At 46.4% G+C, this 15,000-nt stretch overlaps 1 protein-coding gene across 5 annotated transcripts in view; it reads right to left on the bottom strand.

Moving 5' to 3' along the window:
• Positions 1 to 15,000, bottom strand: part of LOC121583629 (polypyrimidine tract-binding protein 3-like) — a 116,357-nt gene that overhangs the window by 3,206 nt on the left and 98,151 nt on the right. For 4 of the 5 annotated variants that reach the window (XM_045214446.1, XM_045214448.1, XM_045214445.1 and 1 more), the window contains 3 exons: positions 12,789 to 12,963; positions 5,459 to 5,533; positions 2,594 to 2,766 (listed from right to left, as the gene is read on the bottom strand). In XM_045214446.1, the coding sequence (XP_045070381.1) occupies positions 2,594 to 2,766; positions 5,459 to 5,533; positions 12,789 to 12,963 (423 nt within the window). The remainder of the gene's footprint in view (positions 1 to 2,593; positions 2,767 to 5,458; positions 5,534 to 12,788; positions 12,964 to 15,000) is intronic. The other variant, XM_045214449.1, reaches the window with a different exon arrangement.

Genomic DNA, 15,000 nt, shown 5'->3' with positions numbered 1-15,000 from the left:
GTTCCCTTTCCTTGCCTCATATTGATCCCATCATCACACACACCCACCCAGCCACTAACCCAGCCACTAACCCAGCCACCCACCCAGCCACCCACCCAGCCAGCCAGCCAGCCAGCCAGCCACTAACTCCAGCCACCCACCCAGCCAGCCAGGCAGCCAGCCAGCCACTAACTCCAGCCACCCACCCAGCCAGCCAGGCAGCCAGCCAGCCACTAACCCCAGCCACCCACCCAGCCAGCCAGGCAGCCAGCCAGCCAGCCACCCAGCCACCCAACCAGCCACCCACCCAGCCAGCCAGCCACCCAGCCAGCCAGCCACCCAGCCAGCCAGCCACCCAGCCAGCCAGCCACCCAGCCAGCCAGCCACCCAGCCCAGCCAGCCAGCCACCCACACATCTAGCCAGCCACCCAGCCAGCCAGCCACCCAGCCACCCAACCAGCCACCCACACATCTAGCCAGCCAGCTAGCCAGCCAGCCACCCAGCCCAGCCAGCCAGCCACCCAGCCAGCCAGCCAGCCCCCCACCCACACACCCAGCCACCTAGCCAGCCAGCCAGCCACCCACCCACCCACCCACGCACCCAGCCAGCCAGCCAGCCAGCCAGCCACCCAACCAGCCACCCAGCCACCCACCCACACACCCAGCCAGCCACCCACACACACCCAGCCAGCCACCCACCCACCCAGCCAGAGAGAGAGAGAGCGAGAGCGAGAGAGATGGAGAGAGGGAGAGAGAGAGAGAGAGAGAGAGAGAGAGAGAGAGAGAGAGAGAGAGAGAGAGAGAGAGAGACGAGCAGAGAGAGAGAGAGAGAGAGAGAGACAGAGAGAGAGAGAGAGAGAGAGAGAGAGAGAGAGCAGAGAGCGAGAGCGAGAGCGAGAGCGAGAGCAGACGAGAGCGAGAGAGAGAGAGAGAGAGACAGCGAGCGAGAGACAGAGAAGAGAGAGAGAGAGACGAGCGACAGAGACAGAGACAGAGACAGAGCACACAGACAGAGACAGACGACAGAGACAGAGACAGAGACAGAGACAGAGACCAGACCCAGAGCATACCCAGAGCCAGAACCAGCCAGACAGACCAGGCGAGAGCGCAGACAGAGCCAGACCAGAGCGAGAAACCACAGACAAATTCTACGAAGCCGCGCACCCACAGTCGAACAGCGCAACCAAACGCAGCAACGCAACACCAGAGCACATTGCTTCAGTCAGACCAGAGCCCAGAGCCATATTCGGCATTCACCCAGACGATCGCAGAGCCCAGAGTCCAAGCAGACGCCAGAGCCGCATGACAGAGCCAGACCAGAGCCAGAGACAGAGACAGAGACAGACAGAGACAGAGACAGAGACAGAGACAGAGACAGACGGAGAGAGAGAGAGAGACAGAGAGAGAGAGAGAGAGAGGGGGGAGAGAGAGAGAGAGAGACAGAGAGAGAGAGAGGAGGGAGACTTGACTTGAGCATCATTAGATTCTAACATGAGTTTATCTGTTCATACATCATACAACTTTCATCATTAACATATAAGAGGTTAAATCATGAACAGTTATGGTATGTGGAACGTTTTGGCCCTCTATATCTCTCTGTGGGTTGGTGTGTAGGGTATGTGGAACGTTTTGGCCCTCTATATCTCTCTGTGGGTTGGTGTGTAGGGTATGTGGAACGTTTTGGCCCTCTATATCTCTCTGTGGGTTGGTGTGTAGGGTATGTGGAACGTTTTGGCCCTCTATATCTCTCTGTGGGTTGGTGTGTAGGGTATGTGGAACGTTTTGGCCCTCTATATCTCTCTGTGGGTTGGTGTGTAGGGTATGTGGAACGTTTTGGCCCTCTATATCTCTCTGTGGGTTGGTGTGTAGGGTATGTTCTGAGTTTATAGTGGGTAAGGGCAGGGGTAGTTGAGAAAATCTCAACTCTCCACATCCAAGTACAAGGCGGTTGAGTGGCAACGAGTGTTGGCGGAATGAGAGACCTGACTACATCGAGTGGCTGTCAGTCGATACTTGGAAAAATGTAAAATCTTAAACCCATACCGTGTACCTACGTGTGTTTGGCCTGTCTTTGTTTGTTGAAATGTAAGATGTACATTACCCTACGTAATCTGAGATTCAATTGGCACATGCGCATTCGCACTGAGTTGACATCTTAGAGCAACAGGAACGGTGAAACTGTTGGTGGTTGTATTTGACTAAAGTCTTATTAAAAAGCATGGATTTCAACAAACAAAGACAGGCCAAACACACAATAGGTACACGGTATGGGTTTAAGATTTTACATTTATCCAAGTATCGACTGACAGCCACTCGATGTAGTCAGGTCTCTCATTCCGCCAACACTCGTTGCCACTCAACCGCCTTGTACTTGGACGTGGAGAGTTGAGATTTTCTCAGCTAGGGCAGGGAAAGGGAAAACAGTGTTAGGGTGGGGGTAGTAAAGGGGACAATGAGTGCTTCCCAAATGGCACCCTATTCCCTATATAGTGCACTACTTTTGAGCAAAACCCAATGTGCCTTTGTATAAAGTAGTGCACTATATAGGAAATAGGGTGCCATTTGGGAGAAAGACAAAGAGGGGATAGTGGAGGGGTCACAGGGGGTGACTCACGTCGGGGTTGAGGTTGGAGACGAGGAGAACAGCGTGAACGGCGGTGGGCGCCATGCCGTGTAGGGTCATCCGTCCCGAGACTGAGCCTGGCATGGTGAGGTGTCCCATTCCTGTCATCGTGTGCATGGACAGACCTGGGGGCAAGCACGAGAGCAGGTCAAAGGGTGGGCCTCCTAGAGGAGGGGGGAGGGCCCAGGGTCAGTAGGAGGAGGGAGGGGAGGGGAGGGGGGAGGGGCGGGGGGAGTGTAGATCAGTGTAGATGAAGGGGAGGAGACAGGTTAAAGAAGGATTTTTAAGCCTTGAGACAATTCAGACATGGATTGTGTATGTGTGCCATTCAGAGGGTGAATGGGCAAGACAAAATATTTAATGTAAATAAGGTATTTATGTTTTTAATTTCTACACACAATACCCCATAATGACAAACAAAAAACAGGTTTTTAGAACTTTTTGAAACATATTAAATATAAAAACCGGAAATATCACATTTGTGACTCGTTTCTGGAAACGGGTCACTAACCGTTGCGGGTCACTACTTCACAGGACACACCTGTCTACAGTGAGGGAAAAAAGTATTTGATCCCCTGCTGATTTTGTACGTTTGCCCACTGACAAAGAAATTATCAGTCTATAATTTTAATGGTAGGTTTATTTGAACAGTGAGAGACAGAATAACAACAAAATAATCCAGAAAAACGCATGTCAAAAATGTTATAAATTGATTTGCATTTTAATGAGGGAAATAAGTATTTGACCCCCTCTCAATCAGAAAGATTTCTGGCTCCCAGGTTTCTTTTATACAGGTAACGAGCTGAGATTAGGAGCACACTCTTAAAGGGAGTGCTCCTAATCTCAGTTTGTTACCTGTATAAAAGACACCTGTCCACAGAAGCAATCAATCAATCAGATTCCAAACTCTCAACCATAGCCAAGACTAAAGAGCTCTCCAAGGATGTCAGGGACAAGATTGTAGCTCTACACAAGGCTGGAATGGGCAACAAGACCATCGTCAAGCAGCTTGGTGAGAAGGTGACAACAGTTGGTGCGATTCTTCGCAAATGGAAGAAACACAAAATAACTGTCAATCTCCCTCGGCCTGGGGCTCCATGCAAGATCTCACCTCGTGGACTTGCAATGATCATGAGAACGGTGAGGAATCAGCCCAGAACTACACGGAAGGATCTTGTCAATGATCTCAAGGCAGCTGGGACCATAGTCACCAAGAAAACAATTGGTAACACACTACGCCGTGAAGGACTGAAATCCTGCAGCGCCCGCAAGGTCCCCCTGCTCAAGAAAGCACATATACAGGGCCGTCTGAAGTTTGCCAATGAACATCTGAATGATTCAGAGGAGAAGTGGGTGAAAGTGTTGTGGTCAGATGAGACCAAAATCGAGCTCTTTGGCATCAACTCAACTCGCTGTGTTTGGAGGAGGAGGAATGCTGCCTATGACCCCAAGAACACCATTCCCACCGTCAAACATGGAGGTGGAAACATTATGCTTTGGGAGTGTTTTTCTGCTAAGGGGACAGGACAACTTCACCGCATCAAAGGGACGATGGACGGGGCCATGTACCATCAAATCTTGGGTGAGAACCTCCTTCCCTCAGCCAGGGCATTGAAAATGGGTCGTGGATGGATATTCCAGCATGACAATGACCCAAAACACACGGCCAAGGCAACAAAGGAGTGGCTCAAGAAGAAGCACATTAAGGTCCTGGAGTGGCCTAGCCAGTCTCCAGACCTTAATCCCATAGAAAATCTGTGGAGGGAGCTGAATGTTCGAGTTGCCAAACGTCAGCCTCGAAACCTTAATGACTTGGAGAAGATCTGCAAAGAGGAGTGGGACAAAATCCCTCCTGAGATGTGTGCAAACCTGGTGGCCATCTACAAGAAACGTCTGACCTCTGTGATTGCCAACAAGGGTTTTGCCACCAAGTACTAAGTCATGTTTTGCAGAGGGGTCAAATACTTATTTCCCTCATTAAAATGCAAATACATTTATAACATTTTTGACATGCGTTTTTCTGGATTTTGTTGTTGTTATTCTGTCTCTCACTGTTCAAATAAACCTACCATTAAAATTATAGACTGATCATGTCTTTGTCAGTGGGCAAACGTACAAAATCAGCAGGGGATCAAATACTTTTTTCCCTCACTGTATATATGGTCCCACAGTTGACAGTGCATGTCAGAGCAAAAACCAAGCCATGAGGTCAAAGGAATTGTCCGTAGAGCTCCGAGACAAGATTGTGTCAAGGCAGAGATCTGGGGAAGGGTACCAAAACATTTCTTCAGCATTGAAAGTCCCCAAGAACACAGTGGCCTCCATCATTCTTAAATGGAAGAAGTTTGGAACCACCAAGACTCTTCCTAGAGCTGGCCGCTCGGCCAAACTGAGCAATCGGTGTAGAAGGGCCTCGGTCAAGGAGGTGACCAAGAACCCGATGGTCACTCTGACAGACCTCTAGAGCTCCTCTGTGGAGATGGGAGAACCTTCCAGTAGGACAACCATCTCTGCAGTACTCCACCAATCAGGCATTTATGGTAGAGTGGCCAGACGGAAGCCACTCCTCAGTAAAAGGCACATGACAGCCCACTTGGAGTTCGCCAAAAGGCACCTAAAGATTCTCAGACCATGAGAAACAAGATTCTCTGGTCTGATGAAACCAAGACTGAACTCTTTGGCCTGAATGCCAAGCGTCACGTCTGGAGGAAACCTGGCACCATCCCTACGGTGAAGCATGGTGGTGGCAGAATCATGCTGTGGGGATGTTTTTCAGCGGCAGGGACTGGGAGACTAGTCAGGATCGAGGAAAACATGAATGGGGCTGGAAGAGGGTGATAGTGGGGTGGTACCTACCTGCTTGGGAGAATCCGATAGTGGGGCCAAAACCTGCTGCCCCAGCGTAAGGCGAAGAGATGATACCTGGAGCACCTGGAAACACAAATCAATCAATCAATCAATCAATCAATCAAATGTATATTATAAAGCCCTTTTAATCCACCCTAGACCTCAAAGAGCAAGCAAATCAGAAGTGAGAGTACAGTGGAAAAACTCCTTAGACCACACAAAGACATATAGGGGAGAGTGGGGTGAAAACTCCTTAGACTCCTTATCTTTATTTCCCAAACACATTAAGCATCGTTTAACACAGGCTTAACACCTAACAAACACTTTGTACTTTTTAAAAACACTTTTAACACCGGTCCTGTTGTTACCTCATATCCCAGTGATAATGCCTTGCATTACGCCTGGGAAGAAAACACTTACATTGGCTCATCTTTGCCCATGGCCATTGGCACAACTTACCCCAAGGCCATTGACACAACTTACCCCAAGGCCATTGGCACAACTTACCCCAAGGCCATTGGCACAACTTACCCCAAGGCCATTGGCTCAACTTACCCCAAGGCCATTGGCACAACATTAGTCCACACAGCTACAAGGATGCCCTTCCATGCTGGGTTTAGGACCTCATATTGAAGCGTGTAGAGACCTCAACTGATGTACAGTGCATTCGGAAAGTATTCAGACCCCTTGACTTTTTCCACATTTTATTACGTTCCAGCCTTATTCTAAAATGGATTAAATTGTTATTTTTTCTTCATCAATCTACACACAATACCCCATAATGACAAAGCAAAAACATCCCCACAGCATGATGCTGCCACCACCCTGCTTCACCGTAGGGATGGTGCCAGGATTCCTCCAGACGTGACGCATGGCATTCAGGCCAATGAGTTCAATCATGGTTTCATCAGACCAGAGAATCTTGTTTCTCATGGTCTGAGAGTCTTTAGGTGCCTTTTGGCAAACTCCAAGCGGGCTGTCATGTGCCTTTTACTGAGGAGTGGCTTCCGTCTGGCCACTCTACCATAAAGGCCTGATTGGTGGAGTACTGCAGAGATGGTTGTCCTTCTGGAAGGTTCTCCCATCTCCACAGAGGAACTCTAGAGGTCTGTCAGAGTGACCATCGGGTTCTTGGTCACCTCCCTGACCAAGGCCCTTCTCCCCCGATTGCTCAGTTTGGCCAGGCGGCCAGCTCTAGGAAGAGTCTTGGTGGTTCCAAACTTCTTCCATTTAAGAATGATGGAGGCCACTGTGTTCTTGGGGACCTTCAATGCTGCAGAAATGTTTTGGTACCCTTCCCCAGATCTGTGCCTCGACACAATCCTGTCTCGGAGCTCTACGGACAATTCCTTTGCCCTCATGGCTTGGTTTTTGTGTGGCTTTCCAAATCATGTCCAATCAATTTAATTTACCACAGGTGGACTCCAATCAAAGTTGTCGAAACATCTCAAAGGTGATCAATGGAAACAAGAGGCACCTGAGCTCAATTTCGAGTCTCATAGCAAAGGGTCTGAATACTTATGTAAATAAGGTATTTTTATGTGCAAACATTTGGAGATTGATGAGGAAAAAATGTATTTAATCAATTTTTGAATAATGCTGTAACGTAACAAAATGTGGAAAAAGTCAAGGGGTCTGAATTCTTTCCGAATGCTCTGTATAGAACAATTTTAAAATGATCTACTTTGGTTTAGATACAAGCATTATGAAACCTCTAACAATAAATCATTTGACTTAGTGAAAATCAGTTTTTTTGGACCTAACTTGCTTACCACTTTTTCCATCTGGTTTCTCCTTCACAAACTCCATGAAATGATGACCTCTTCCTGAATATTTGGTCAAATTATACATTTAGTGTAAAGTTTCCTAGAAACAAGGGTGGATCAACTTACCCCACTCTCCCCTAAAAGGTACCAGGGTGGATCAACTTACCCCACTCTCCCCTAAAAGGTACCAGGGTGGATCAACTTACCCCACTCTCCCCTAAAAGGTACCAGGGTGGATCAACTTACCCCACTCTCCCCTAAAAGGTACCAGGGTGGATCAACTTACCCCCACTCTCCCTAAAAGGTACCAGGGTGGATCAACTTACCCCACTCTCCCCTAAAAGGTACCAGGGTGGATCAACTTACCCCACTCTCCCCTAAAAGGTACCAGGGTGGATCAACTTACCCCACTCTCCCCTAAAAGGTACCAGGGTGGATCAACTTACCCCACTCTCCCCTAAAAGGTACCAGGGTGGATCAACTTACCCCACTCTCCCCTAAAAGGTACCAGGGTGGATCAACTTACCCCACTCTCCCCTACTGTGTAAGACTAACCATTCACAACATTCTGAATATTCAAAGATGAGATTCCAAATTCGAGCCCCCTACAAAACAATCTGTGGGATTCCATAAAAAAACACGTTCCTCCTTTTTGCCTCTCAAAACAACACAAAGCAATTCCAAACGGGACGCTGCATTTTCATTTCCTCATAGAGGGGGTTGTTGGGTTGGCAGTACAGGAAATTAAAAATGTTGGACGGTTTACAGTTCATTTAAAGAAGAATGTTCACAGGCTCAGTCCCTACACGCATTTTCCCTCTCCCAGAGAGGAGAGTTAGATTCCATCCCAAATGGAAACAGTCACAAGGTTGAACCAACCTTCATCGTGTGTTGTTGTCGAGACACCTCAGCTCTCTGCTGTCCTGATGGAGGAAACTGGTTGGTTCTGTAGTGTAGAGACTGGTTCCATCCCAAATTGGCTCGTTATTCCCTACCCATGACCAGGGCCCATGTAGAGCAGGGCCCATGTAGTGCACTATATAAAGGAATAGGATGCCATTCGGGATGCAACCATCTCTACACTACAGAACCAACCAGTTTAATTATGGCACATCATGTTTAATAATGGTGAATTCACCAGTGTGTGTGTCTGTGTGTGTGGGTGTGTGTGTGTGTGTGTGTGTGTGTGTGTGTGTGTGTGTGTCTGTGTGTGTGTGTGTGTGTGTGTGTGTGTGTGTCTGTGTCTGTGTGTGTGTGTGTCTGTGTGTGTGGGTGTGTGTGTGTGTGTGTGTCTGTGTGTGTGTGTGTCTGTGTGTGTGTGTGTGTGTGTGTGTGTGTGTGTGTGTGTGTGTGTGTGTGTGTGTGTGGTCTGTGTGTGTGTATGTGTCTGTGTCTGTGTCTGTGTCTGTGTCTGTGTCTGTGTCTGTGTGTGTGTGTGTGTGTGTGTGTGTGTGTGTGTGTGTGTGTGTGTGTGTGATTAGGAAGGGGGTGGGTGGTGGTACATCTTGTTGTTCCAGGCTACTTTAAAAAACAGAGGGCTGCTGGAGGTACTGAGAAAACAGATACAGTTGAAGTCGGAAGTTTACATACACTTAGGTCGGAGTCATTAAAACTTGTTTTTCAACCACTCCACAAATTTCTTGTTAACAAACTATAGTTTTGGCAAGTCGGTTAGGACATCTACTTTGTGCGTGACACAAGTAATTTTTCCAACAATTGTTTACCGACAAATTATTTCACTTATAATTCACTGTATCACAATTCCAGTGGGTCAGAAGTTTACATACACTAAGTTGACTGTGCCTTTAACCCTCCCGTTGTCCTAGGGTCAAAATGACCCGCCACTGTGTTGAACCAACTTTATTTAATTTTTATATTTTTGGGATCATTTGTGAGAAGGAGGCAGTGATACTTTAAAGAAAGTCTCACTGCCTCCTTCTCACAAATGATCCCAAAAATATAAAAATTAAATAAAGTTGGTTCAACACAGTGGCGGGTCATTTTGACCCTAGGACAACGGGAGGGTTAAACAGCTTGGAAAATTCCAGAAAATGATGTCATGGCTTTAGAAGCTTCTGATAGGCTAATTGACATAATTTGAGTCAATTGGAGGTGTACCGTCTGGATGTATTTCAAGGCCTACCTTCAAACTCAGTGCCCCTTTGCTTGACATCATTGGAAAATCAAAAGAAATCAGCCAAGACCTCAGAAAAAAATTGTGGACCTCCACAAGTCTGGTTCATCCTTGGGAGCAATTTCCAAACGCCTGAAGGTACCACGTTCATCTGTACAAACAATAGTACGCAAGTATAAACACCATGGGACCACGCAGCTGTCATAGCGCTCAGGAAGGAGACGCGTTCTGTCTCCTAGAGATGAACATACTTTGGTCCGAAAAGTGCAAATCAATCCCAGAAGAACAGCAAAGGACCAAAAGTATCTATATCCACAGTAAAACAAGTCCTATATCGACATAACCTGAAAGGCCGCTCAGCAAGGAAGAAGCCACTGCTCCAAAACCGCCATAAAAAAGGCAGACTATGCTTTGCAACTGTACATGGGGACAAAGATCGTACTTTTTGGAGAAATGTCCTCTGATGAAACAAAAATAGAACTGTTTGGCCATAATGACCATCGGTATGTTTGGAGGAAAAGGGGGTGGCTTGCAAGCCGAAGAACACCATCCCAACCGTGAAGCACGGGGGTGGCAGCATCATGCTGTGGGGGTGCTTTGCTGCAGGAGGGACTGGTGCACTTCACAAAATAGATGGCATCATGAGGAAGGAAAATTATGTGGATATATTGAAGCAACATTCAAGACATCAGTCAGGAAGTTAAAGCTTGGTCGCATATAGGTCTTCCAAATGGACAATGACCCCAAGCATACTTCCAAAGTCGTGGCAAAATGGCTTAAGGACAACAAAGTCAAGGTATTGGAGTGGCCATCACAAAGCCCTGACCTCAATCCTATAGAACATTTGTGGGCAGAACTGAAAAAGTGTGTGCGAGCAAGGAGGCCTACAAACCTGACTCAGTTACACCAGCTCTGTCAGGAGGAATGGGCCAAAATTCACCCAACTTATTGTGGGAAGCATGTGGAAGGCTACCCGAAACGTTTGACCCAAGTTAAACAATTTAAAGGCAATGCTACCAAATACTAATTGAGTGTATGTAAACTTCTGACCCACTGGGAATGTGATGAAAGAAATAAAAGCTGAAATAAATCATTCTCTCTACTATTATTCTGACATTTCACATTCTTAAAATAAAGTGGTGATCCTAACTGACCTAAGACAGGGAATTTTTACTAGGATTAAATGTCAGGAATTGTGAAAAACTGAGTTTAAATGTATTTGGCTAAGGTGTATGTAAACTGTACATACACACACACACACACACACACACACACACACACACACACACACACACACACACACACAGACAGATACACACACACACAGACAGATACACACAGACAGATACACACACGCACACACACACACACAGACAGATACACACAGACAGATACACACAGACAGATACACACACACACACACAGACAGATACACACAGACAGATACACACACACACACACAGACAGATACACACAGACAGATACACACACACACACACAGACAGATACACACAGACAGATACATACACACACACACACAGACAGATACACACAGACAGATACACACACGCACACACACACACACAGACAGATACACACAGACAGATACACACAGACAGATACACACACACACACACAGACAGATACACACAGACAGATACACACACACACACACAGACAGATACACACAGACAGATACACACACGCACACACACACACACAGACAGATACACACAGACAGATACACACAGACAGATACACACACACACACACAGACAGATACACACAGACAGATACACACACGCACACACACACACACAGACAGATACACACAGACAGATACACACACACACACACAGACAGATACACACAGACAGATACACACACACACACACAGACAGATACACACAGACAGATACACACACACACAGATACATTGAGCAGTGGCTCAATTCCGTGTGCAGTAGAACAACGTAGCCTTTGTGGCCTTTCTGTGGAGTGATAAAGACAGATCTCTCTTTGATGTATGTGTGCTGCAGTGTGCTCCAAGCTGATAGCATTAACGTCACATAGACACACAGGAACACCATCACCATCATCATCATCATCATCAGCCAGGGAATCAGCCAACCAACAACAGACATCTACAGCTTCCCTGGCTAGGTATTACCGTTTTAAAATGGCAGTAATAGGAAAAATCATACCATTCTAAGGGACATGATTTATCTTAATCAGCCAACACAACACTGATAAAAACAACCCTAAACAGATTAACCATTAAACCATGTAGGAGATGGATGACAGATTAACCATTAAACCATGTAGGAGATGGATGACAGATTAACCATTAAACCATGTAGGAGATGGATGACAGATGAACCATTAAACCATGTAGGAGATGGATGACAGATTAACCATTAAACCATGTAGGAGATGGATGACAGATTAACCATTAAACCATGTAGGAGATGGATGACAGATTAACCATTAAACCATGTAGGAGATGGATGACAGATTAACCATTAAACCATGTAGGAGATGGATGACAGATTAACCATTAAACCATGTAGGAGATGGATGACAGATTAACCATTAAACCATGTAGGAGATGGATGACAGATTAACCATTACACCATGTAGGAGATGGATGACAGATTAACCATTAAACCATGTAGGAGATGGATGACAGATTAACCATTACACCATGTAGGAGATGGATGACAGATTAACCATTAAACCATGTAGGAGATGGATGACAGATTAACCATTAAACCATGTAGGAGATGGATGACAGATTAACCATTACACCATGTAGGAGATGGATGACAGATTAACCATTAAACCATGTAGGAGATGGATGACAGATTAACCATTAAACCATGCAGGAGATGGATGACAGATTAACCATTAAACCATGTAGGAGATGGATGACAGATTAACCATTAAACCATGTAGGAGATGGATGACAGATTAACCATTACACCATGTAGGAGATGGATGACAGATTAACCATTAAACCATGTAGGAGATGGATGACAGATTAACCATTAAACCATGCAGGAGATGGATGACAGATTAACCATTAAACCATGTAGGAGATGGATGACAGATTAACCATTAAACCATGTAGGAGATGGATGACAGGGTATTGTCTCACCAGGGCTATAATCATTCACTGACATCACAGTTACACAAGGAGCTTTATATAGAGTGAGATACAGTAGCTAATTGGACGGGTTGTGAATGAGACAGAGGGAGGAGACAGTAAAGGGGACAGACAGGAAGTGGAGGTGACAGATAGGAAGTGGAGGTGACAGATAGGAAGTGGAGGTGACAGATAGGAAGTGGATGAGACTGTTAGCATGGGGGCTAAGTGTGACATTACCTATGGGCAATGCTAACTGTTCCTGGTCTTAGTAATCAGTGTGTTTGGTCTCACCGAAGGCGGCGGTCAAGGCAGGGTCCATGGTGGGCTGTCCGTCTCCAGAGGGAAGGTCCAGGCGGGTGAAATCTCGGCTCTTGTCGTTGTTGTACTTCACATTCAGGCTGGTCAGCTTGGAGAACTCCACACGCAGAGTGCAGCACGCATTATAGATGTTCTGGCCATCCAAAGTCTGGAGAGACAGACAAACAGAAAGGGTGTTAGATCAACAAATAGAATAGAACAGACCTCCATTGGGCCATATTGAATACCAAAGTATTCAGAGTTCTGTAAACAATTTCAGGGGAACTGGCACACAAAATGTTTAAGTATCAATCAGACCTCCATAAACATGTTTGAGTATCAATCAGACCTCCATAAGTTGTTGCACCGGACACAGGACATGTAACATGTAGGAGAACCAGACACAGGACATGTAACATGTAGGAGAACCAGACACAGGACATGTAACATGTAGGAGAACCAGACACAGGACATGTAACATGTAGGAGAACCAGACACAGGACATGTAACATGTAGGAGAACCTTTAGGACGCTGACCGGTCGGTCGCCAAGGTATTCCTAGTCGATCACCAAACATGTCTGTAGAAAAGCCAACCGTAAAGGCTTGCACTCCTTTGTTTTTGTTTTGTGATACACTGTTGGCAGTAGATTCAGAAGTCCTGCGCACTGGGTAAGCAAAGTGTTCCCATTTTGAACCATTTCATTTGTCTGAAAAGAGAAACTCCACCTACCCGGCGGACCTGGAGACCTGTGGCTAAATCGAGTGCGCCTACTGCGCTGGCCAATCGGATAGCTCAAATCACCATGCCTACAGAGCTTCCACGACCCCGGCCTCAGCAAAGTTTGATACCAGCCTTTAAAATCACTTTTAAAACCATGACCACAGAGAGAGACTGTCAAAGAATCCAGCAAAGAGCTGCTGTTTTTATGAGTGAGTTCATGTTCTTATTCAGCGCTGTCCACACTGTTTTTATTCAACACCATTACAAAACACAAAACGCGCTTCTCCGTACTTCCACTCACGCTGCAGCTGCACTGAATAAGGAGCCGAGTGGATCGACAGCCCTGCATTTGTATTATCATTAGCAGCTCGTCCTGTCTATTTTAATATTGAGGAATAGTTCACTGTCTCTGGTCATAGAAACAGCATGACTTTGTGCATGAGGCAGATGCAGTGCGACTCGAGTTTTGCCATCAGGTGGAAGACGATGTCCCCTCTCTCAGGCCAGTCTCACCGGAGGAAAGCAAGGAGAGAGCAGGGACCATGAGAGGCTCCCTCCCTCTGCTGAGACTAATGCCGTGTTCAAAACAACTGGGAACTCGGAAATCTCACACTTCCGACTTCAGTGCGTTCAAGACAACTAGGAACTCGAAAGAAAACACGACCCGACTGGGAAAAATTCGTTTTGAACAGTCATCCAACTCGGAATTCCAAGTCGGAAACTCTGGCATCTTTCTAGAGCTCCGACTTTCCGACCTGAAGATCACCAACGTCATGATTTGACCTGGGGTTTTTTGAGTTCCCAGTTGTCTTGGAAGCACCATGACCATCAGATGCAGGTACAAGGCAAATTAAATCTGTGCCATCACTGGAAGCCCCGCCTTCCACAGGTGATAAGTGTGAGGCTTGGATTCATTCCTTCAATTACTCCGCTCTTTACCTCAACAGGAACGATTCATGCTACCTAAACAAACAATTGGGACACGAGACTGTCTTATGTTGACCCAACTAAACTGTCCCTTAGTGGTAAAGCGTGCTCATCCCCTGGACATTGTGTGCTGAAGTTTGTTTGGTTCTAATAAGTTTCCTAATCACAAACATGAATTATTCGAATTGCTTGGCCTGGCTTTGGCAATAAGTAAGATGGCTAACTTAACCGAAACGACGAAGGCTAACAAGCAGCCTGACCCGGACTGGCCTTCTCGTGACTTATATTTTCACCTGGACTGGATAGGCTACTATGATAAGCAGAATATAAGCAGCACTGGGTGCGCAGAGCAGCGAGGGTTCTGTTCTCTAGCAGTGGGAAGGACGCGCCACACCCGGCAAGTGACTCTCTTGCTTCCCCGTAACGACCAGCCTACTATTTAGCTTTGCCTTGTTAAGAAACACAAACTGCTTTACGAAAAGTAAAACACTAGTATTGAGTTTAATAGTCAACAACACTAGCTATTTGTCTCTCTCTCTTTGAGGACAGAAAAGTAG

The sequence above is a fragment of the Coregonus clupeaformis genome, unplaced genomic scaffold, assembly GCF_020615455.1.
Source record: "Coregonus clupeaformis isolate EN_2021a unplaced genomic scaffold, ASM2061545v1 scaf0258, whole genome shotgun sequence".
NCBI classification, from domain to species: Eukaryota; Metazoa; Chordata; class Actinopteri; order Salmoniformes; family Salmonidae; genus Coregonus; species Coregonus clupeaformis.
The sequence above is the reverse complement of the archived record's forward strand: the minus strand, read 5'-3'. Positions and strand labels throughout refer to the sequence as shown.